The following is a 24,789-nucleotide window of genomic DNA, read 5'->3' as shown; positions in this document are numbered from 1 at the left end:
TAACATTACAAGAGGTGAATTTCTTTCAGGAATGTGTTGGGAAAGAATCTTGTTCCATCCAGATTGGAGAGAATTTGCTGGGCAAAGGTAATTGCAGTAACACCAGCTCCAAGAGTTTAGTAGTTCAAGCAACTTGTTGAGGAACTAGTCTTAGAGTTCAAAATAAGTATTGGGAATTTGAAGAACTTCTTTCAATACGGGCTTTTGAAGAATGAGTACTTACATTTTGCCTAGTTGTTTATTGAATTAATAATGTCTTTGGATTGCCACACGTCGCTGCTCTCTCTCTCTCTGTGCGCGTGCGCGCGCGTGTTCTTGCACGTAGACCTTTATGATTTTTTCCTTAATATTAAGGATTTGAACCCGGCCGGAACAACCTGTTAGGATAAGTCTGGGTAGGTCGTTGGGCAAGAGGTGCCAACCGAGTTTGCAATTTGCTACGAAGTTAACTAAAGGAATGCTGTTGAAAATTGATGAACAGAAGCTGGATTGGTGTGCCCATGTCCAGAAGAAATCTAATCCATCTAGACCCTTTATAGCCTGACCAGCCCAACCTAAACCCAACTAAGTTTCAAAATTTTCAATCCAAATATAATTTGAACTAATTTGGTGAAGAAAAACTCTTGATGGGTTGCTTTCCGTTGTACCCAAACAAAATTTTGGTCATGAGTTTGTACTTGACTAAGTTTTGGCTTGGTTCGGTCAAGAAATCATCTTTTAATATATTTTTTTTATTTCGTAAGAGAAAAAAAAATGATGAAAGATGGAAAAGCTTACTGAATTAACTAACTTCGAACAGACTTTTTGATGCTTAAGTAGAGTCGAGCTTTAGAATGAAAATGTAATAGAAGATTAGAGTAGTTAGAACCTAGTCAAATCGATCTTTGGGAGCTCAGTCTTTGGGGGTTCGATCTTTGGGAGCTCAGCCTTTGGGGGTTCGATCTTTTGGGTGTTCAGCCTTAGGTTCTTCACCTCAGTCTTGGCCTTTACTTTAGCCTCGGCTCCGCTTTTACCTTAGCCTTGATCCAACTTTGATCATGTCCCTATGATGGCAAGGGCTTCGACGCCTTGGTGGGGCAACCAAGATTTGGATGAGAGTGAGAAGATTATAGAGAGGGGTAAGAGGCAAGCTCCTCTCTCATATTCCATAAAGACCTCCCTACATCTCTCTCTATCTCTCTTTATTCTCTTCTTCATGGTTGGTCCTCGGAGAGCTCATGAGGATGTGGATATCCATGCTTGCATTAAATGATGGAAAGTATGTGAGAAGTATAATGGAGTCCTATCACAAGGAGAGACATGAGGAGAGGGAGAAGAGGAGATGACGGCTCTTAAGTTCTTGAATGCAAAAAGAGAGCCTCTTGGAATTAGGAAAGCGAGATGCCTTTAGCCCTCAAGAAGAGTGGAAATAAATAGCCAATGGAGGAGGACGATGGGAGAAGGCCATAATTAGATTTGATTCTATGGGATTGGCCTATCCATTTTTCTTGACGAAAACTTCTTAATTTGTTACAATTTATCTTTCTTATCTAGATCTCCTAATAAGCGTCTAGAATTTGAATTAATTTGAAATTTCTTTCTATATGTCCATCCACCATAGATGGGTCGCTATTATGCCACATCATATGTGCCTCACTTCCAAGCGCAAGCAATTTTCTTTGGATCGGGTAAAGAAAGTGGTCAGATTGCTCATTGACATGCTTCATCATCAAATATTGAGTGTTACTGAGAGTAATTTTGTTTCTACTTGTACATGATGCCCATATTTGAGGTTGGTTGAGTGAGGCTGAGATGCTTCTAGGAGTAAGCTTTAAGAGGCTCGAAGTATTTATGATCAGCTAGACGTTTACCCCACCCCACTTATTAGTCGAATAGGTCCATATTCTATCTTCTACTCGGGTGATCATGTGTTTCCATCAGAGCCCATCTTTTCGCTAAGTTTTCTCATTGACTTGAGGGTTGGTATTTTAGAAGTCTCAATCAGAGCTGAGGTGTCTCCCTGAGGTCCATCAGCACTAAGCCACCTTAGCCATAGTCGGATCATCTCCATGAGGTCAGTCGGCACCAGGCCACCTTTAAATTCAATATCCAGGGCTGGGATATCTCCATGAGGTCGGCACCAAGCCTCTTCTAAATTTAGAGTTCCCAATCGGAGCCAAGGTGCCTCCAATCGATTGTTCTCACCAATTTGGAGGTCTCAATTGGAGCCAAGATGTCTATAGTCGCTCATTTTTATCGATTTTGTCCAATTTGGCTAACTCGAAGTCTTAGTAAGATTTACAAAAATCCAATATCTCAGATATCTTCGGAGCATCCATTTCCAACCTAAAGAGGTTGGGTTATATGAGTGTAGCTCATCAGGTCTTCAATCAGTTGGGATTTTGGACATCTATAAGATCAGGCATGCTTTCTCCCATTCGATCTTAGTTTTTATTAGGACTTTTCTCCTTTCGGTTGGTGTTGCATCACCACTTTCGATCCAAGACCTAGAGCTAGAATTTTTTAGCACGACCGGAGCTACCTTTATGCTTGGATGGATTCAGGCCTTGAATTTTGGAGGAGCTGTAAATAATTTAAGGTGCTTGCAATACAACAATAGTGAGATTCTTGCTGAAGATGCTTAGATCCGATGGAGAAAGTGTTGAAATTAGATGTCTCAAATTTGATCCATGGTAGCGAAGATCAGATGCGAAGAAGTCCAGCATGCAATGCATGATGCAAAGAGCCTGAAAACAATCCCAGAGAACGCAGCACGTGCAGGCCTGCAGGAGCGCACAAGCTCGTAGGACATGGGCCCAGGCGCATGCTGGAGTGCACGGCCCACGCATGCGCTAGCTCAGTGCAGGTGCATGGGTGCACGGCCCAAAAGTGCACCCAACATGCGAGGAGCATGGATTTGGTGCGGTCCATAATGGATCTCATAGGAAGTCGCGATCCATGCGGCTGACGTGGATCAGAGCAGTGCAAGGGCTAAAAATCATGGTTCATGGGTGATTTACGTAATCCAACACCCCAGAAAGCTAGTGGGGAGCGATCCAATGGTTCTGGTGGTGAGCAGGCATGATCAGGTGGGTAGGAGTGTGATCGGATAGCCAGGATAGCATGCAGAAGGAATTTGATGGTCAGGAATGGTTGTAGACTTCGATCAAGACTGTGTCTTTAATTTAGAGATGATTTTGACCCTATAAAAGACAACTATATGGCTATGGAGAGGAGCGTGGCTCAATGCATCTCAGTGGGTCTCAGGGAGGTCAGAGAACATCTCAGGGAGATCGAGAGGGCATCTTAGGGAGACCAAAGCATGTCTCAGAGAGATCGAGAGAGCATCTTAGGAAGATCGAGAGTGCGTCTTAGGAAGACCGCCAGGGGCATCAACAGCAGTCGGGAGTGTCCTAGAACGGTCATGGAATTGAGTTAGGGATAGAGATTAAGGCATGATGTAACGGCTAAGAGCTTCACGAGAAGCATCAGGGGTGTCGAGGATCCTGGCACGGTAGGCTGTGAGAGAGGATCTCCTTGGATTTTCTTTGAGAGTATTGTATGGGTGAGTACTTCAGATTGAGAAAGAAAATTGATATATGAGAGTGGAGAGTATATGATCTCCTTTTGTATTTGTTTCTTTCTTATAGGAAAGCTTGCTTGCCCCATGGAGGTAGGTCTTGGGCTGATCCACATATTGGATTGTGTTCTCTTTTATCTCTTTTTTTTTTGTTGCAACAAGATGGTACTAGATCTTGAACAATTGGTATTAGAGCCAGAAGGTACCAGAGTGTGCAATTGGCATTAAAAACAGGTGGTACTAGAGTGCACGATTGTCGAGGTTCGATAGTAGTGATCAAGATTAAAGAAAATAGAGAAGTTTGGTGTGATCAAGATCGAGATCAACCATAAGGATTGATTAATGCTCTCTTATATAAGGAGGAGCCGTCTACCATAAAAAATGCTAGTGGGAGCCCAGTATGAGGTGGAGCTCCAAGTGAAGGTGGATCGAGTACGAGATGGGAGACTCAAAAGGATAATATGCAACATCGTAAGGAGACTACCTCGAGCAGATCTCAAGTCATAGTACATAACAGAGATGAGATCGAGCGGTCTGGCTTGACTCCCATGTTTGCCCATCCATGAGTTGTAGGTGTTTGCACCAGGGTATGGGGGCGGAATCATACAAGAAGCTCTCAGAGGTAGGTGGAGGTCAAATATCGAGTTAAGATAGAGATTGTTGAAATCAAGCACTTTGAATTCGATCCACAGCAGCGAAGACTAGATGCGGAGAAGTCCAGCATGTAGCGCATGACACAAAGAGCCAGAAAACAAACCTGGAGATGCAACGTGCGCAAGCCCGCAGGAAGGTGGGGCGTGCAAGCTCGCAGGAAGTGAAACCCACATGCAGGACATGCAGCCCAGGCGCATACTGGAGTGCATGGCCCAGGCGTGTGCCCGATATACGGAGAGCATGGATTTGGCACGATCCACAATGAATAGTGTGGGAAGTCACGATCCACACAGCCATCATGGACTGAAGTGGTGTAGGAGCTAAAATTTGTGGCCCATAGGCTAATTTGCATTATCCAACAGCCCAAGAAGCTTGCTGGCAGTGATCCAATGGTTCTGGTGGTGAGCATAAGTGATCAGACATGATCAGGTGCGCAAGAGCATGATCAGACGGCCAAGATAGCGTGTGGAATGGATCTAACAGTGACGAATTATTGTGGATATTGATCAGGACTGTATCTTCAATCTAGAGAGGGTTTTGACCTTATAAAAGAGGGCTGATGGCTATAGAGAGGAGTGCGGCTCAGTGTATCTCAACGGATCTCAGAGAGGTCAGAGAGCATCTCAGGGAGATCGAGAGGACGTCTTAGGAAGATCAGAGCGTGTCTCAAATAGACTGGGAGAGCATCTTAGGGAGACCGAGAGGGGCATCAACAGCAGCCAGGAGTGTCCTGGAACGACTATGGGAGTGGCTTAGGGACAGAGGCTAGGGCATGATGTAGTGGTTGAGAGCATCACATGGAGCATCCAGAGGCGTTAAGGATCCTGACATGGCAGGTCTATGAGGGGATCTCTTTGGGATTTTTTTGAGAGCATTATAATAGTGAGTGCTTTAGATTGAGAGAGAGGGTTGATATATGAGAGTTGAGAATGTGTGATCTTCTTTTGTATTTATTTCTTTCTTATAGGAAAAATTGTATGTCCGTCGAGGTAAGTCTCAGACGATCCATGTTTTTAATTGTATTCTCTTTTTTTATCTCTTTTTTTTTTTTACTGTAGCAAGGTGGTACCAGATCCTCTACAGGAAGAAAATGGGATATGTTATCATTTCCCACAAATGGTGCCATTCTATTGATGAGAAAATCTAGTTTGATGATGGTGGATCTCATTGAAGATTTGGAGGCATAGAAGGTGCTGTTTGATCCATGGTGGTGGAAGATGGAGCACCGATCTATCTTGGAGAGTTGTGGATCTACGTACAAAGAAAAGTTGGCTCGGATTGGATCTTTCAATAACTAAGTTAAGTCAGACTTTGAAACAACAATAGTAAAAAGAAAATATAATAGAAGATTAGAGTTGTGAGGTATGTTGATCTGTTTCGATCAGTCTGGTTTTGATCTACTTTTACCTCAGCCTTTTCTCCTCGACTTGGTTAGATCAACCTTTTTCCTCAGTCTTTTTAAGTTGGCCTTAAGACCTCGGCCTTCAAGAGCTTAGTCTTTGGGAGTTCCATCTTTGCGAGTTCCACCTCAGGTTCCTCACCTCAATCTTTGCCTTCACTTCGGCCTCCGCTCAACTTTCACCTCAGCCTCGACTTGACTTCAATCATGTCCCTGTGGTGGCAAGGGCATTGTAGATGGCTGCAGGCTTGATGAGATAGGCCTTGGAGAGGCAACCAAGATTTTGGATAAGAGCACGAAGAGGAGAGGTCTTAAAGATTTGGGATATTGGGATCGTAGATATATAGCAGTTTGAAGTCATGCATAGTGGTATTAGAAAATAAAGGGAGAAAGAATGGATTTGACGAGGGATTATAAAGAGGGGTAAGAAGACAAGCTCCTCTTTCAAATTCTGTGAAAGCTTCCCTACATCTCCGTTTATCTCTCTTGATTCTCTCACTCATGGTTGGGTCTTGGAGAGCTCGTGAGGATGTAGATGTATGTGCTTACGTTAAATAATGGAAAGGACATGAGGAGATAGTGGAGTCCTATCATAAGGACTAAGGAGAGATATCAATTGGGGAGAGAGAGAAGACGAGATGATGGCTCTCGGATTCTCGAATGAAAAGAGAGCCTCTTGGAATCAGGGAAGGCGAGATGCCTTTAGCCCTCAAGAAAAGTAGAAATAAATAGCTAGTGGAGGACAACAATGGGGGAAGCCTATAATTGGATTTGATTCCATGAGATTGATTTGCTTATTTTGCTTGACGAAGACTTCCTAATTTATAACAGCTTATGTTTCTTATCTGAATCCCCCGATAACCGTCTAGAATTGAATTCATTTGAATTTTTTTTGCCACATATCCATCCATAATAGACAGGTCTCTATTATGCCACATCAAGACTTATTGTATAGAAATATGGATTGATTGTGCTACATAATCTTCACCCATCCCTGCGTTCTCTGAACCCTTTTACTCTACTTATCATGTGTTGCCCCGATATGACCCGAAAGAAACTAGACTGGCTCCAGCCTGAATGATACCTGTGATACAACCAAAAACAACCTGAATTGATGAAGAAGGGGACTCATGAAGACTCGTGCTATCCTAGTGCCTTGGTGTCAGTGTGAAGGTCTTTTTTCTCCTTAGCCCTAATGAATTCTGTAGCAAAAGAGGTAGATTTAGTAAGTAGATGATCAGAAGAAGTAGTAGACCTGGAATATATTCAAATCCAATCACAAACACTACGATTATCTTATGGTCAATCCAAATGGGCCTATGCTACGTTATCTCCTAGTCTACATAGATCATGGGTCGGACTCACTCTAACACCATTTATAACAATCTAAGAACTCACCTAAAAAAATTAATCAAAAAATATTATTTGGATTCATTAATCCTCTATAAATAAATAGCTACAATCTTTTTAGTAAGTTATTGTTAAAGAACTAAATACACACCTATATGGATCCTCACAATTATAAATAAGAGTGCATGGATTAGAGGCTGGTAGGAACTATCCACAGCATGATTGGTTTTCTCATGCAAGACGGACCGTGATAAAGTTCCTAAGATACAATAGATCCTTTGTTTTGCTTGGCCCCTTCTGATGCAGCACTAGCGTGTAGAAAATAGTGACTCGATTGGCTCCTTCGGTTATCTAGAAAATCAATTTTCGAAAATGGAAAAATGATGAGGTTAAGATGATGGAAAATTGAGGAGGGATAAGTTGGAAATAGAGTTCAATATGGGTTGGGCCTGGGTACACAATATATCAAATTTCAAATAGGGCCAGTCTGACTAAAAATGAATATAGTTTATGCCCAATGTATTACCCATGATCAGCCCTCGTTGGAAAATAATCAAATTGAAGCGAGACAAAGGACAAAGAAGAAAGAATTGGAGCAGGGTGTAGATGGCTCCCAAATATCAAATATGAGACTTCATATTTGCAGAATACCTCGACTTGCCCTCCATTTATGGAGTTCGTCCCAAATGGCTCCCACAAGGCTCCATTGGCTTGTTTCTTGGAAGCCCCGGAGGCTGCAATGAGCTTTGTCTCTGAATATAGCAACTGTGGGTTGTTCTTAGCTGGCTCGGGCAATAAAGGCTCTTCAAGGCTAGCCTAATAACGCCCAATAACTCTCATGGTTAGGGTTCAAATAAAACCTTTGTTAAATTATGCAAATAACACCCAATATCTCCCATGGTTAGGCTTGAGATAAAGACTTGCAACAAGTGGCGTATTTACATGACCAAACTTGCAACAAATAGCATATGTTCATGGCTTGGTTGACCGTGTCAAGATGAGCCGAGTGCATGCATGAGCGTAGGTAAAAAGTCTGAAAGCCCACAGTTCCAAAATAGAATCCTTTAGTTGGGGAAGCAATAAATGCAACTTCTTTCTTTCTTTTCTTTTTTTTTTTTTTAATTTTAGAAACAACTTCATTTAGTAAAAAATTTAAAAAATGAGTACAATGACTTTCATAATCGAAATTTTCTAACCAAAAATAAGAAAAATTATAGACAAAATACAACATAACATTTTCATATAAAACTTCAAGCATTAAAATTTTAAAACTTAGTAGAGATCAATTCTTTTAGGCAAAAGTATTATGCAATAGATGAGATATCACTTGGATTTGACCCTCACTCGGTATTAACTATATCGGCCGGAATGAGTGACAGTGGATTAAGCCTTGAACTTGATAATTTTTTTTAACTTTGATTTCAACTCACATATGTAGTACAGATCAATTGGATCTCCGAGTAGATTAGTGCTGTTAAAGGCCTTGTGCTGGTAACTTTATTTTAACTCAAACCTAATCGTGGCCCTCGCAACCACTCCCATATGAGTAGTCCTACAACAGTGCTTATAACTAGTAATTTGAAGACAACCTACCAAGGACTTAATAAGAGTGTAACTTAGCTCTAAAAAAAGTTGTTCTCCGTGATATTGGCACTTATTACCATAGGGACTGAAAGAGGTCAGACCCATCACATACACACAAACACACATACAAGATGGTGCTCTACTCGATCATTTAATCAACTATATTCTTTTTACATTGAAACTCTCCAACAGAGAATTTGGATATCCACGAGAGGACCAAATTCATAAATCTTACACCAAATTCAATAAGACTTTCAATCTAAAATAAAAGTATAGGGATTCTGCTTCTGATCACTCTTCCATTCATATCTTGTATCATCTTAATTCCTCAACATCTGTAAAAATAGTAAAATAAGAGGTAATGAGCTAGACAGCCCAGTAAGCAATGATCACTTCTCAACAGATTTCATCAGGTATTTAAGTAAATAATTATTTATAGAAAATAAGCATATAGAGTTTATCAATTCGAAATCAATTTCAATTATGCAATATAATTCATGCCAAATTCATTTCTTTTTCAAAAATTCAAGTTTCTTTCCAGATTTTAATTTCTTTTGTTCTTAAATTCTTTTCGTCAACCATGAGCTATGACCACATTTTTTCTATGGCAGGGTCATAATACCGCGTATCTACTTGCGGTAGGCTGCGAATCATCTGGCAGCCATGTCCTTTGGAACCACTGGTCTCTCTGACGGTTTGTCGCTGGTCTCTCTGGCGACATGTCGCTGGTCTCGCTGGCGACATAAACCCTCAGGACAATCAATTGCCAACGTATATGCCCCCATTGGCGGGGTCCTTTACATAGTTAGGTTGTCAATTTATAATGTTTCTTATATCATAATTCTTCATAAATCAAATTTCATATTCTAATTTTGACAATAAAATAAATAATCATGTAGTATCGAAATCAATCAATGTAATGCATCATGAAATCAATATGTTCAATCATGCTTCATCATAATATTTCAAATAAGATATTTTCATAACAAAATACCATTCATCCAATTCATGCATCGTTTTACAAATCATGTCAGAAGAATACATCATAATTTGCCGATAAATGTAGAAAAAGTGAAACATTACTTATCTCGAACATATTCCAATAAATCCACATAATTCTATAAATTTTCTTCCAAAAATTTTGTTCGTAGATCATATCGCGATATCCCATGATCAAACATCCACAATCCTATACAGAATCAATTTCAATAATTAGAAAGAATACGAATACCATATTTCAACGGTTTAGATTGGGTCCGATCATCTAATTTCATCTAATCAAAATCTAATTAGGACCTAAACGATCCAAAGTTTGACTATCAGATCAAATCGGATTCGAAGTGATAGGACCGAAGTTTCTTCATCGATTTCATAAAATCAAGTGGAGAGAGAAAATCAGAGGAGAGAGAATTCATGAGGTACAATTCGAATTGATCAGATGACACAATCCAATATTACGATTGGTCCAATATCTTGATTGGTGAAATTAACATGATCAAATCAAGTCATGGCTAGATCGAAATCATGGATGATCAAATCTAAAGATTCATGGTCTGATTAAGGTGGGTGCCAGTACGCTGTCTGACAATCATGGATCAGGGTTCTTCATTAGAATCAGATCAAGACTATTAAAAGAAATTTCTTCATTCACTAACCTTTTTAGAGAGAGAATCAATCAAGAGAGAGAATATTTTAAAGAGAAAAAATTTTAGAGAGAGAAAATCTAGAGAGAGAAAACTCATCTTGAATTCTTCAGACAATATGATTCAACAAATTTGATCGAGCAGATCAAATCATGCTGAAATTATCATGTGGACAATTCAATAAAATCATGAGAAATAAAATCTAAAAAAATCTGATCTGATCAAAGTGATGTCGGTGTATCGTCCGACGATCACAGATCAAAAATCCATCACGAAGATCATTTAAATTCATCATTGTTGGGCATGAAATACCCTCGGCCGAAGTTCTTGGTAGGGTCGACCCTCGCGAGTCTCTTCCGACTTTCGACAACTGTTGGTGAACTCCCGTCACTCCGTCCGCAACTTCTACTCCAAGGAAGACTCCGCCCGGACTCCTACGGGAGCCGGGCTCTGTTCCCAACTCTAAGGAAGACTCTGCCCGGACTCCTACGGGAGCCGGGTTCCGTCCATAACTCCAGGGGAAGCCCCGCCCGGACTCCTACGGGAGCTGGGCTCCGCCCATGACTTCTACCGCAAGGAGGACTCCGCCCGGACTCCTACGGGAGCCGGGCTCCGTCGCCAACTTCGACTGCTGGCAAGCTCCGTTCGGACTCCTACAGGAGCCGGACTTCACACCTGACTTTAATTGCAGGAAGACTCCGCCCGGACTCCTACGGGAGCCGGGCTCCGTCCACAACTCCAAGGAAGACTCCACCCGGACTCCTGTGGAAGTCGGGCTTCGTCCACAACTCCAAGGAAGACTCCGCCCAGACTCCTACGGGAGCCGGGCTCCGTCCACAACTCCAGGGGAAGCTCCGCCCGGACTCCTACGGGAGCTGGGCTCCACCCATGACTTCCACCGCAAGGAGGACTCCGTCCGGACTCCTACGGGAGCCGGGCTCCGTCGCCAACTTCGACTACTGGTAAGCTTCGTCCGGACTCCTACAGGAGCCGAACTTCACACCTGACTTTAATTGCAGGAAGACTCCGCCTGGACTCTTACGGGAGCCGTGCTCCGTCCATAACTCCAGGGGAAGCTCCGCCCGGACTCCTACGGGAGCTGGGCTCCGCCCACGACTTCTACCGCAAGGAGGACTCCGCCCGGACTCCTACGGGAGCCGGGCTCCATCGCCAACTTCGACTGTTGGTAAGCTCCGTCCGGACTCCTACGGGAGCCGGACTTCACACCTGACTTTAATTGCAGGAAGACTCCGCCCGGACTCCTACGGAAGCCGAGCTCCGTCCACAACTCTAGGGGAAGCTCCGCCCGGACTCCTACGGGAGCTGGGCTCCGCCCACGACTTCTACCGCAAGGAGGACTCCGCCCGGACTCCTACGGGAGCCGGGCTCCGTCGCCAACTTCGACTGCTGGTAAGCTCCGTCCGGACTCCTACAGGAGCTGGACTACACACCTGACTTTAATTGCAGGAAGACTCCGTCCGGACTCCTACGAGAGCCGGGCTCCGTCCACAACTCCAGGGGAAGCTCTGCCCGGACTCCTACGGGAGCGGGGCTCCGCCCACGACTTCTACCGCAAGGAGGACTCCGCCCGGACTCCTACGGGAGCCGGACTCTGTCGCCAACTTCGACTGCTGGTAAGCTCCGTCCGGACTCCTACGGGAGCCAGACTTCACACCTGACTTTAATTGCAGGAAGACTCCGCCCGGACACCTACGGGAGCCGGGCTCCATCCACAACTCCAGGGGAAGCTCCGCCCGGACTCCTACGGGAGTTGGGCTCTGCCCACGACTTTTACCGCAAGGAGGACTCCACCCGGACTCCTACGGGAGCTGGGCTCCGTCGCCAACTTCAACTGCTGGTAAGCTCCGTCCGGACTCCTACGGGAGTCGGACTTCACACCTGACTTTAATTGCAGGAAGACTCCGCCCGGACTCCTACGAGAGCCGGGCTCCATCCACAACTCCAGGGGAAGCTCTGCCCGGACTCCTACGGGAGCTGGGCTCCGCCCACGACTTCTACCGCAAGGACTCCGCCCGGACTCCTACGGGAGTCGGGCTCCGTCGCCAACTTCAACTGCTGGTAAGCTCCGTCCGGACTCCTACGGGAGTCGGACTTCACACCTGACTTTAATTGCAGGAAGACTCCGCCCGGACTCCTACGGGAGCCGGGCTCCGTCCACAACTCCAAGGAAGACTCCGCCTGGACTCCTGCGGGAGTCGGGCTTCATCCACAACTCCAAGGAAGACTCCGCTCGGACTCCTACGGGAGCCGGGCTCCGTCCACAACTCCAAGGAAGACTCCGCCCGGACTCATGCGGGAGCCGGGCTTCGTCCACAACTCCAAGGAAGACTTCGCCCGGACTCCTACGGGAGTCGGGCTCCGTCCACAACTCCAAGGAAGACTCCGCCCGGACTTCTATGAGAGCCGGGCTCCGTCCACAACTCCAAGGAAGACTCCGCCCGGACTCCTACGGGAGCCGGGCTCCATCCACAACTCCAAGGAAGACTCCGCCCGGACTCCTGCGGGAGCCAGACTTCGTCCACAACTCCAAGGAAGACTCCGCCCGGACTCCTACGGGAGCCGGGCTCCGTCCACAACTCCAAGGAAGACTCCGCCCGGACTCCTACGGGAGCCGGGCTCCATCCACAACTCCAAGGAAGAGTCCGCCCGGACTCCTACGGGAGCCGGGCTCCGTCCACAACTCCAGGGGAAGCTCCGCCCGGACTCCTACGGGAGCTGGGCTCCACCCACGACTTCTACCACAAGGAGGACTCCACCCGAACTCCTACGGGAGCCGGGCTCCGTCGCCAACTTCAACTGCTGGTAAGCTCCATCCGGACTCTTATGGGAGCCGGACTTCACACCTGACTTTAATTGCAGGAAGACTCCGCCCGGACTCCTACGGGAGCCGGGCTCCGTCCACAACTCCAGGGGAAGCTCCGCTCGGACTCCTACGGGAGCTGGGCTCCGCCCACGACTTCTACCGCAAGGAGGACTCTGCCCGGACTCCTACGGGAGCCGAGTTCCGTCGCCAACTTCAACTGCTGGTAAGCTCTGTCCGGACTCCTACGGGAGCTGGACTTCACACCTGACTTTAATTGCAGGAAGACTCCGCCCGGACTCCTACGGGAGCCGGGCTCCGTCTCCAACTCCAAGGAAGACTACGCCCGGACTCCTGCGGGAGCCGGACTTCATCCACAACTCCAAGGAAGACTCCGCCCGGACTCCTACAGGAGCCGGACTCCGTCCACAACTCCAAGGAAGACTCTGCCCGGACTCCTACGGGAGCCGGGCTCCGTCCACAACTTCAGAGGAAGCTCCGCCCGGACTCCTACGGGAGCTGGGCTCCGCCCACGACTTCTACCGCAAGGAGGACTCCGCTCGGACTCCTACGGGAGCCGGGCTCCGTCGCCAACTTCAACTGCTGGTAAGATCCGTCCGGACTCCTACGGGAGCCGGACTTCGCACCTGACTTTAATTGCAGGAAGACTCCGTCCGGACTCCTACGGGAGCCAGGTTCCGTTCTCAACTCCAAGGAAGACTACGCCCGGACTCCTACGGGAGCTGGGCTCCGTCCACAACTCCGAGGGAGACTCCGCCCGGACTTCTACGAAAGTCGGATTCTGAGCTCCTCTTGGACAGATGGCTAACTACCTCTCCTCGCCAGACACTCCAGCCGGGCTTCAGCCGACAGACCTTCACCCCCTGGCGCGCTGCGGTAACAGCCACGATTCTGCTCCATTCCCTGCGGCAGATCTCACGCAGCTCCATCACTCCACGACTCTGCTCCATTCCCTGCGGCAGATCTCACGCAGCTCCATCACTCCACGACGCTGCTCCACTCCCTGCGGCAGATCCCACGCGGCTCCATCACTCCTTGGCAGGCCGTAATAATGGCCACGGCCCTGCTCCACTCCCTGTGGTGGATTCTGTGTGAGTCCACTACTCCCTGACAAGTCACGACGGCGGACACCGCTCCACTCCCCGTAACTGATTCCACGTGGCGAGCCACGGCGATAGCCACGATCCCGCTCCACCACCCTCCGTAATAAATTCCTCCTGACTCTGGGCGGCCCATGACTAGACGTTTTCAGACGTCGCTATCAATTTGTTGCCCCCTCCGTCTATAAAAGGAAAACTCCAGATACGTTATTGGATAAGCTCTCGTTTTTACCTAGAAACTCTGCTAAAATTTCCATTCGAGCACTCCATTCTTGTTGAGGCAGAGAACTGACTTGAGCGTCGGAGGGTCTTGCCGGAGCAACCCCACCTTCGGTTTAGACTTCTTTTGCAGGTCCCGACGGCGACCGCGACTCCCTCGACTCCAGCTTCACCGACGCAAGCGGATTTTTGCACCAACAGGATTGGCGCTAGAGGAAGGGGGCGAACCTTCGCACGATACCCTTGTTCTTAAAGGAGCGCTCAACGGAGTCGCCTCCGGTCATCCTCTCCGACACCCACTCCTCCTTTCCCCCACTGGATCCTCGCCTGATGCCTTCTCGCGAAGCACCCACACAGCTACCCACGGCCTCCGCAGCCATATCTCGGACCCCGATCTCACCTCTGGTTCCCCAGGCCCCGCATCCTCCGGCTATGGTCGCCGGCATGGAGTGGCCGGATGATCGGCCTCTGACGGATTCCGCCAACACCATCTCGGGAGGATCCCGACAGGAAACAACCAACATACCGGCTGCATCCCCCAAGCGGCAAAAGATTGAAGAGCCCATAACCTTTACCGAAGAGGACACTCAGGGAGTCCAATTCCTCCATAACGATGCGGTCGTAGTTTCCTTGAATATAGCAAATTATGACATCCGTCGCATTCTTGTCGACAATGAAAGTTCGACCGACATCTTGTTCTACGATGCCTTTTCAAGAATGTCCATTCTTGACAGCCATTTGAGACCGATTAGCTCTCCTTTGGTAGGATTTACCGGCGACGCCGTTCCGACGGAAGGAATAATAACCTTGACTATGGTCGCAGGTCAATATCCAAGGCAATCCAGGGCCCTGGTGAATTTCTTGGTGGTGAAGGTGCCTTCAGCCTACAATGTAATCCTCGGCCGACCTAGCCTCAATGCTCTCCGAGCCGTCGTATCGACCTACCATTTGAAGTTGAAATTCCCCACCAACCAGGAGATCGGAGAGGTCCGGGAAGACCAAGCCCTGGCCAGACACTGCTACAATATAGCCTTGTAAAGAAGCGATCAATCTGACCCCTGTCCCGTCGATGGACTGGACGCTCGCGATGACCTCACCGAAGAGAGCGGTGCCCCAATCGAAGATCTGGTACCAATCTCTTTGAATGACTGGAATGCGGAGCATGTAGCGATGATCGGCTCCAACCTAGGGGAGGAGGTGCGGATGCGTCTCATTGATTTTCTATGAAGGAATGCGGACGTTTTCGCTTGGATCCCAGCAGACATGCCAGGGATTGACACGGAAGTCATGGAGCATCATCTGGCCATCGATCCAAAGCATCGACCGACGAAAGAAAAAATTCGAAGTCATGCTCCGGAGAGGCAGAAGGCGACAGCCGAGGAAGTGGATAAGCTCCTTAAAGCCGGATTCATTAAGAAAGTCAATTATCCTGATTGGATTTCCAACGTTGTCCTGGTCAAAAAAGTAAATGGCAAGTGGAGGATGTGCATAGACTTCAAAAAATTGAATAAGGCCTGTCCGAAGGACAGCTATCCCCTTTCCAGAATCGATCAACTGGTGGACCGACCTTGGGCCATGAGCTCCTCACCTTCATGGATGCATTCTCCGGCTATAATCAAATTAGAATGGCACCGGAAGACGAAGAAAAGACAGCTTTCATCACTAATCATGGCCTTTACTGTTACAGGGTCATGCCTTTCGCCTCAAGAATGCGGGCGCAACCTACCAACAATTGGTGAATAAAATCTTCAAGGAACAAATCGGCCGTAATATGGAGGTCTACGTGGACGATATGCTCGTAAAAAGCAAATCTTCTAGAGATCATGTCAACGACCTCGAGGAGACCTTCGACGCTCTCCGAAAATATAGAATGAAGCTGAACCCAACTAAATGCGCTTTCGGAGTAACCTCAGGAAAGTTCCTGGGCTTCATGGTATCAGGGCACGGGATCGAGGCCAATCCAGAGAAAATTCGCGCCATCCAGGAGATGGCCGTCTCAAATCGGTAAAAGAGGTTCAGCGCCTCACGGGGAGGATAGCGGCCCTTAATCGCTTCATCGCAAGGTCGGCCGAACGGTGCTTGCCCTTCTTTCAAATCCTCAAGCAGCGAAGAACTTCTGTTGGACCTCTGAGTGCCAACAGGCATTGAAGAATTAAGGAGCTACCTTGGCTCACCCCAGCTGTTAGCAAAGCCTGAGCCTGGGGAGGAGCTATTTCTATACCTGACGGTCTCTCCCATGGCCCTCGCGGCCGTCCTTATCAAAGAAGAGGTGAAAGTCCAGCGGCCAATCTACTACGTTAGCCATCGTTGAGAGACGCCGAGACCAGGTACACCAAATTAGAAAAATTGACTTACGCCTTGTTGATTGCAGTCTAGAGGCTCCGACCCTACTTTCAAGGGCACACCGTGACGCTACTCACCAATCAACCGATCAAGCGGTTTTGCATCGGGTGGACACCTCCGGGAGGATGGCAAAATGGGCGATCGAGCTCACAGAATTCGACATCAACTATCGACCCAGGCCAGCAGTGAAGGCTCAAATACTGGCAAATTTCATAGTAGAGTTACCATCCCAAGGGAGGCTGAACCTGAACAAAGCAAAATTGAGACCTGAAGTCCCAACCGAACTCCCCTGAAGAAGAGGCCGATCCCTCTGATCGCTTTTGGGCCCTCTATGTGGACGGATCTTCCAACATGTCGGGCGCAGGTGCGGGTCTGATCTTGGTCAGTCCGGAGGGAGTCATCGTGGAATACACTCTGCATTTCGAGTTTCCTGCAACAAACAATGGAGCGAAATATGAAGCTCTGATCGCAGGACTAAGGATTGCAAAGAGCTGGAAATAGGTCAGCTCCGGGTGCACAGTGACTCTCAACTAGTGTGGGCAAGTCACGGGAGTTACGAAGTGCGGGAGGACAGTATGGCCAAATACCTTGAGACGGTAAAGGAGCTCACCCCCGCCTTTAGTAGCTTCAACATTAGACAGATTCCAAGGTGGAAAATACCCAGGCTGACCTTCTCTCCAAGCTGCGACGTTGGCTTCGGCCGAATTGCCCAAAGGCTCTCTTTGAAGTTCTAAAACACCCGAGTACAGAAGATCGTGGCCCGTGATGGAGATTGACCACGAGCCCAGCTGGGTCGACCCACTGATAATCTATCTCAGAGATGGAGTTCTCCCTCAGGATGCGAAAGAAGCTCGGAAGCTCTGAAATCAAGCCTCCCGATACATCCTTTATGAGGAAATTGTACAAGAGATCATACTCCTTGCCCTCTTAAAATGTCTCCGGCCCTCGGAAGCTGACTACGCCTTGTGGGAAGTACATGAAGAATTTGCGGAAACCATTTGGGGGCTAGATCTTTATCCCACAAGTTGCTCCGTCAAGGATATTACTGGCCAACAATGCATCATGATTCGATTGAATATGTCAAAAAGTGTGATCGATACCAGAGATACGCCAACGTCCAGAGACAGCCCGCCACCGAGCTCACGCCTTGAGTGCCCCATGGCCTTTGCACAATGGGGGATGGACATCCTTGCCCCTTTCCCATGGCGTCTGGGCAAAGAAAGTTCCTCCTTGTAGCGATCGACTACTTCACCAAATGGGTTGAAGCCGAACCACTAGCGAAAATCACAGAAGCAAAAGTGCAAGATTTTGTCTAGAAGTCGATCGTGTGTAGGTTCGGTCTGTCTAGAACCCTAATCACTGATAATGGATGGCAATTCGCGGGAGCAAAATTTATCGAATTCTGTGAAGATCTAAACATCTCCATAACTTACATCAGTAGCCCATCCCCAGGCGAATGGCGAAGCTGAGGTGACCAACAGAACCCTTTTGCAGGGGATTAAGACAAGGCTCGAAAAAGTGAAGGGAACTTGGGCGGACGAACTTTATCATGTATTGTGGGCGTATCGAACTACCCAGAGGCTACCTACTGGGGAGACCCCCTTTGCTTTAGCCTTCGGTACGGAAGCCGTCATCCCAATCGAGCTTAAACTCCCGTCGGCACGAGTAGTGGCATTCAACGAACATCAAAATTCGCAAAGTCTTAGAGCCAACCTCGACCTGCTGGAAGAAAGACGGGAGATAGCTCAATTCGAATGGCAGCCTACAGACAGAAAGTCGCTCGATATTACAACGCCCGGGTCAAGAACAAAGCCTTTAGAGCAGGCGATCTAGTGCTTCGACGAGCCGCTGTCTCGCAAACTCAGGACCGGGGAAACTCGCCCCAAACTGGGAAGGACCGCATGAAGTCAAAAAAGTAGTCCGGCCCGGAACTTATTATCTTAAGGAACTCAGAGGAGCCGACCTCCCACGACCGTGGAGCTCGAAAAACTTACGGATGTACTACCAATAACTTCATTTTAATTGAAAGTTGCATACCTGTATGTCTTTGGACAATTCAAACAAACTGTATCAGAAACGAAAGGGAAACCTCGTCCCGACAAAGTTGAAGGCCCGGTTCCATTTAGATCGGATGGGGGGAGAGGCCCTGCAACACCCATATGCGCCCCCATAGCCCTGTTAGGGACAGGAGAAAAATCTCGCCCTAACTTGAGCAAAGTCGAAGGCCCGGTTTCATTTAGACCGGATGGGGGGAGAGGCCCTGCAACGCCCATATGTCCCCCACAGCCCTGTTAGGGACAGGAGGAAAACCTCACCCTAACTTGAGCAAAGTCGAAGGCCCGGTTCCATTTAGACTGAATGGGGGGAGAGGCCCTGCAACGCCCATATGTGCCCCCACAGCCCTGCTAAGGACAGGAGGAGAACCTCATCCTAGCTTGAGCAAAGTCGAAGGCCCGGTTCCATTTAGATCGGATGGGGAGAGAGGCCCTGCAACGCCCATATGCGCCCCCACAGCCCTGCTAAGGACAGGAGGAGAACCTAACCCTAGCTTGAGCAAAGTCGAAGTTTCGGACTCCTACGGGAGCCGGGCTCCGTCCGCGACTTCTACCGCAAGGAGGACTTCGCCCAGACTCCTACGGGAGTCGGGCTCCATCACCAACTTCAACCATCGGTAAGCTCCGCCCGGACTCCTACAGGAGCCAGGCTCCATCGCCGACTTCAACTGATGATAAACCCCATCCGGACTCCTACGGGAGCCGGACTTCGCACCTTACTTCAATTGCAGGAAGACTCCGCCCGGACTCCATGGGAGCCGGGCTCCGTCCGTAACTCCAATCACAGGGAGGACTCCGCCGGACTCCTACGAGAGCCAGACTTCGTCACCAACTTCAACTGTTGGTAATCTTCGTCCGGACTCCCACGAGAGCCGAACTTCGCCCCGACTTTGCCTACGAAAGCCGAACTCCAGTAGCCTTACTGAGAGCGGAGGAAAAATTCCAAGCGAAAAAGAAAAAGGAAGGTGATGGACCACATCAGCGATGATTGAAAAACAAACAGCGTCCAAGGTGCAGAGAACCCTGTCACAGCAGGGATTGGGGCTCCCATCAGGAGTCCCAGCTTTCAAGGAAGCTTTTGATGCAAATCCAAGGTAGGACAACTTCCTCAGGGTGACAGAAGCTCAGACCTCCGAGCTCAAACCCTGAGGGGGACACCAAGCCCGGATGGCCCCCAGGCGAGTCTGCAGCCACTGACGGAAAGGATGGGTCGATACGATGGCAACCGGGTATCTTCGAACGATGCAAAAATTGAAAAGGAGCTTGGCAAACGATAATTCAACATGAATAAAAGGGCCACCGGTGACCTTAGGATGACGTCAAAAAAAAAAAAGAGAGAAGAAAGAAGAAGAAAAGATGAGGAAAGGAAGGAAGTTCGGCAGACAACAACTCGATGCAAAGTGCGGACGAGGTAACAAAATCTTCTTCTCATTTTTCAACTAACAAAATGTACGTTACAAGACCCGGAGGGCCAGAAAAGAATACATTATTACAAGGCTCGAGAACATGGCTTGGAAAGAATACACCGGAGGCCGCTTCAAGCTGCAAACTTCTCTTCCCATTTCTGTCCTTCCCAGCCGTGTTTTCCAGTGCGTGTGGCAGGCCTATCGGCTCTCATCCCGCCTTGTTTCGCTCCATCTCTGAAGTCCCGACCTCAGGGGAAAAGGATGGGATGGGTTCCAGGGGGCAATAAGGGCAACGGCAGCAGCGACGAAGACCTGTTTCAAGAAGAACCGGAGTCACCCCGGAGGCAGCGGTGGCACCAGAGATATGCGCCATCACCGAATGCTCCATGACAGCCGCCGTCCAACATGTTCTGGCAAGGTCGGCATGCGCTACTTCCACCGTCCCCGCAATAAGTTTTACTGCCCCACCGTCGACGCCGACCGCTTCTGGTCCCTCGGCCCCGACGACATCAAGAATCCCGCCACAGCTTGTGACGACAGCTCTGCCCTCCTGACCGGTATCATCCCATCTTGCTACTCCAAAATTCTCAGGCAGAACGCCTTTACTGGCGGTCCCCGTTATTAAACCCCTGTCGTTGAAGAAATTCTTCCTCGAGCCCCCTTTGAAGCGACGGAGACCTTCAACGGCCGCTCGATGACCGGAGAACTCGCAGACCGCTGTTCTCCTCCTTGCCTTCCTCCAAGCCCTTGGCATCCTCTTGAGGATGGCCTCCGGGGTGGAGGACCTGGCGGGGAAACCCCTTAGAGAGGAATCAGGGGGCTGAAGATGGCAGAGAGACAGCAAAGACCGACGCGGAGGATGCTTGGAGTTGGCAGGGGCACCGAGGGAGTGGCTGAGTAGCTAGGCTCTCGGACGAAAGAAAGGTGCCGTCCTTTTGGCGGAGTAAAGCCTCGAAGGAAGGGTAGGGGGTTTAAATAGGCAGCAGATCTTAGCGCAATTATGGTGGCGGGTGTCTCTAGACCAACAGGTGCTTACCGCGTGTCCCGCGTGTCCAACTCGCCGCTATTGAGGATTGACTGTTCGCAAATTTCCATGGTGCGACGCTTGGGATCACATCTCGGTGGGAGTTCCGAAAAGACTCTTCGGGTCACCTTAATCGAAAAAAGGGCACTGGCATGCGTGCATTAAATGCCGACATATCCGAGGATGATTGCACCCGGATGTCGGGGGGAGAACTTCGGCTACGACAACCTCTCCATACTTCCTTCATTCGAAATTCAAACTCGAAAGTGGGGGGACTGGTGTTGGGCATAAAATACCCTCGACCGAAGTTCGTGGCAGGGTCAACCCTCGCGAGTCTCTTCTGACTTTCGACAACTGTTGGTGAACTCCCGTCACTCCGCCAGGTCTCCTACGGGAGCCGGGCTCCGTCCGCGATTTCCGTAGCAAGGAAGACTCCGCCCGGACTCCTACGGGAGCCGGGCTCCGTCCGCGATTTCCGCAGCAAGGAAGACTCCGCCTAGACTCCTACGGGAGCCGGGCTCCATCCGCGATTTCTGCAGCAAGGAAGACTCCGCCCGAGCTCCTACGGGAGCCAGGCTCCATCCACGATTTCTACAGCAAGGAAGACTTCGCCCGGACTCCTACGGGAGCCGGGCTCCATCCGCAATTTCCGCAGCAAGGAAGACTCTGCCCGGGCTCCTACGGGAGCCGGGCTCTGTCCATGATTTCTGCAGCAAGGAAGACTCCGCCCGGGCTCCTACGGGAGCCGGGCTCCGTCCGCGATTTCTGCAGCAAGGAAGACTCCGCCCGGACTCCTACGGGAGCCGGGCTCCGTCCGCGATTTCTGCAGCAAGGAAGACTCCGCCCTAGCTCCTACGGGAGCCGGGCTCCATCCACGATTTCTGCAGCAAGGAAGACTCCGCCCGGGCTCCTACGGGAGTCGGGCTCCATCCATGATTTCTGCAGCAAGGAAGACTCCGCCCGGGCTCCTACAGGAGTCGAGCTCCGTCCATGATTTCTGCAGCAAGGAAGACTCTGCCCGGGCTCCTACGGGAGTCGGGCTCTGTCTGCGATTTCTGCAACAAGGAAGACTCCGCCCGAGCTCCTACGGGAGCCGGGCTTCGTCCATGATTTCTGCAGCAAGGAAGACTCCGCCTGGGCTCCTACGGGAGCCGGGCTCCGTCCGCGATTTCTACAGCAAGAAAGACTCCGCCCGGGCTCCTACGGGAGCCAGGCTCCGTCCGCAATTTCTGCAGCAAGGAAGACTCCGCCCGGGCTCCTACGGGAGCCGGGCTCCGTCCGCGATTTCTGCAGCAAGGAAGACTCCGCCCGGGCTCCTACGGGAGCCAGGCTCCGTCCATAATTTCTGCAGCAAGGAAGACTCAGCTCGGGCTCCTACGGGAGCTGGGCTCCGTCCGCAATTTCTGCAGCAAGGAAGACTCCGCTCGGGCTCCTACGGGAGCCAGGCTCCGTCCATAATTTCTGCAGCAAGGAAGACTCCGCCCGGGCTCCTACGGGAGCTGGGCTCCGTCCACAATTTCTGCAGCAAGGAAGACTCCGCCCGGGCTCCTACGGGAGCCGAGCTCCGTCCATAATTTCTGCGGCAAGAAAGACTCCGCCCGGACTCCTACGGGAGCTGGACTCCGTTCACCACTTCTGTGGCAAGGAAGACTTTGCCCGGACTCCTTCAGGAGCCGGGCTCCGTCCACGACTTCTACCGCTGGTAAGCCTTGTCCAGACTCCTACGGGAGTCGGACTTCATTTTTTATTTCAATTACAGGAAGACTCCACCCGGACTGCTACGGGAGCCGAACTCCGCCTGCGATCCCCAACTGCAAGTAGACTACGTCCGGACTTCTACGAGAGTCAGACTCCGTCTTCTATTCCGACTGCGGGAAGACCTCGTCCAAACTCCTATGGGTGCCGGACCTCACTACCGACTCCAACCGAACTTCGGCCAACAAGTTTGGATCCCCTGACAAGCCACAGTAATGGACACCACTGCTCCACTCCCTACGGCGGACCCTGCGTAGCCCCATTACTCCCTGACAGGCCGTATTAATGGCCACAACTCTGCTCCACTCCCTGTGGCGGATTCTGTGCGAGTCCACCACTCCCTGACAAGTTACGACAGCGGATGCCACTCCACTCCTCGTAACTGATTCCACGTGGCAAGCCATGGCGATAACCACGATCCCGCTCCACCACCCTCCGTAATAAATTCCTCCTGACTCCGGGCGGCCCACGATCAGACGGTTTCAGACGTCGCCATCAATTTGTTGCCCCCTCCATCTATAAAAGGGGAACCCCAGATATATTATTCCATAAGCCCTCATTTTTACCTAGAAACTCTACTAAAATTTTCGTTCGAGCACTCCATTCTTGTTGAGGCAGAGAACTGACTTGAGCGTCGAAGGGTCTTGCCGGAGTAACCCCACCTCCGGTTTTGACTTCTTTTGCAGGTCCCGATGGCGATCGCGACTCCCTCGACTCCAGCTTCTTCGGCTCAAGCTGATTTTTGCACCAACAATTAGATTCATTAATTTGGAAACTATAAAAAATAATGATACTATCAAATTTTTTGTACCATTATTTAGATGCTTGCTTTAGCCCATACAAAGACCTAATAAGCTTGCATACTTTATTCTCTTAATCTAGCACTATGAAGCCCTTAGGTTGAGTCATACAAATTTCTTCATCAAGATCTTCATGAAAAAAGATAGTCTTCACATCCATTTGATGAATAGAGAATTTATAGATAGAAGCAATAGCAAGGAGGATTTGGATCATGGTAATGCTCGGACATGCATATAAAGATCAAAGAAATCAATACTGACATTTTGCCTAAAATCCTGGACTACAAGCCATGCCTTATACTTTTCCACTTATCCATCAACCCTAAGTTTCTTTCTAAGGATCCATTTATGACCTAAAGGTTTGCTTCTAGAAGGTAAATCACTGAAAATCTAAGTATTATTTTCAATAATGGATTCAATCTCATTATTAATTGCTTCTTTCTAGAAAGGAGTATCAGGAGATCTCATAGATTTGTAGTATGAGATAGGTATATCCTCAACTAAGAAGGTAAAGAAATATTTATCCAGATTCTTTTGGTCCTAATCCTCTTGCTCCTTTTGGGCTCAGAAAAAAGTCTAGGTTGATTAGATATAGGATCATAAGAGATCAAAGGACTAGAGAACTAATTGGGAGTAGGCAAGGAAAAAAAGTCATAATTAAACGTGGATCTAGGGATTCAAGTCTTGAAAGGAAATATATTTTCAAAGAAGATAGTATCTCTAGATTCATTAATCGTATTAATAGATATATCATTCAAATCAAAATGAATAACAAGAAAATGATAGGTACTATTGCCAAGGGAATAGCCAATAAAGATAGAATCAATAGTTTTAGGATCAATTTTATTTATTTTAGATTCAAAAACAAAAACCTTAGCTAAGCAACCCTAGACTTAGAAGCAACTCAACTTCAGTGCATGTCTCTTCCAATGCTTATAGGAATTATTCTCTTTATCCTTAGATAGAACTCTATTAAGAATAAAAGTAGAAGTTAAAAGAGCTTCTTCCTAAAAGTTTTCTAAAACACCAAAACTTATGATCATGGCATTAACCACGT

At 48.6% G+C, this 24,789-nt stretch overlaps 2 protein-coding genes across 8 annotated transcripts in view; both read left to right on the top strand.

The window, feature by feature from the left end:
• LOC140857545 (beta-galactosidase 1-like) overlaps window positions 1-271 on the top strand; it is a 47,075-nt gene extending 46,804 nt beyond the window's left edge. For all 6 annotated transcript variants that reach the window (XM_073256651.1, XM_073256652.1, XM_073256655.1 and 3 more), the window contains one exon: window positions 30-271. In XM_073256651.1, coding sequence (XP_073112752.1) covers window positions 30-140 — 111 coding nt within the window. In that variant the 3' untranslated portion in view covers window positions 141-271. The remainder of the gene's footprint in view (window positions 1-29) is intronic.
• The window catches only part of LOC109505115 (beta-galactosidase 1-like), a 117,920-nt gene that overhangs the window by 46,823 nt on the left and 46,308 nt on the right, over window positions 1-24,789 (top strand). The window lies entirely within an intron of this gene.

Source organism: Elaeis guineensis, chromosome 4 (genome assembly GCF_000442705.2).
Source record: "Elaeis guineensis isolate ETL-2024a chromosome 4, EG11, whole genome shotgun sequence".
In the NCBI taxonomy this organism is placed as follows: domain Eukaryota; kingdom Viridiplantae; phylum Streptophyta; class Magnoliopsida; order Arecales; family Arecaceae; genus Elaeis; species Elaeis guineensis.
The sequence above is the reverse complement of the archived record's forward strand: the minus strand, read 5'-3'. Positions and strand labels throughout refer to the sequence as shown.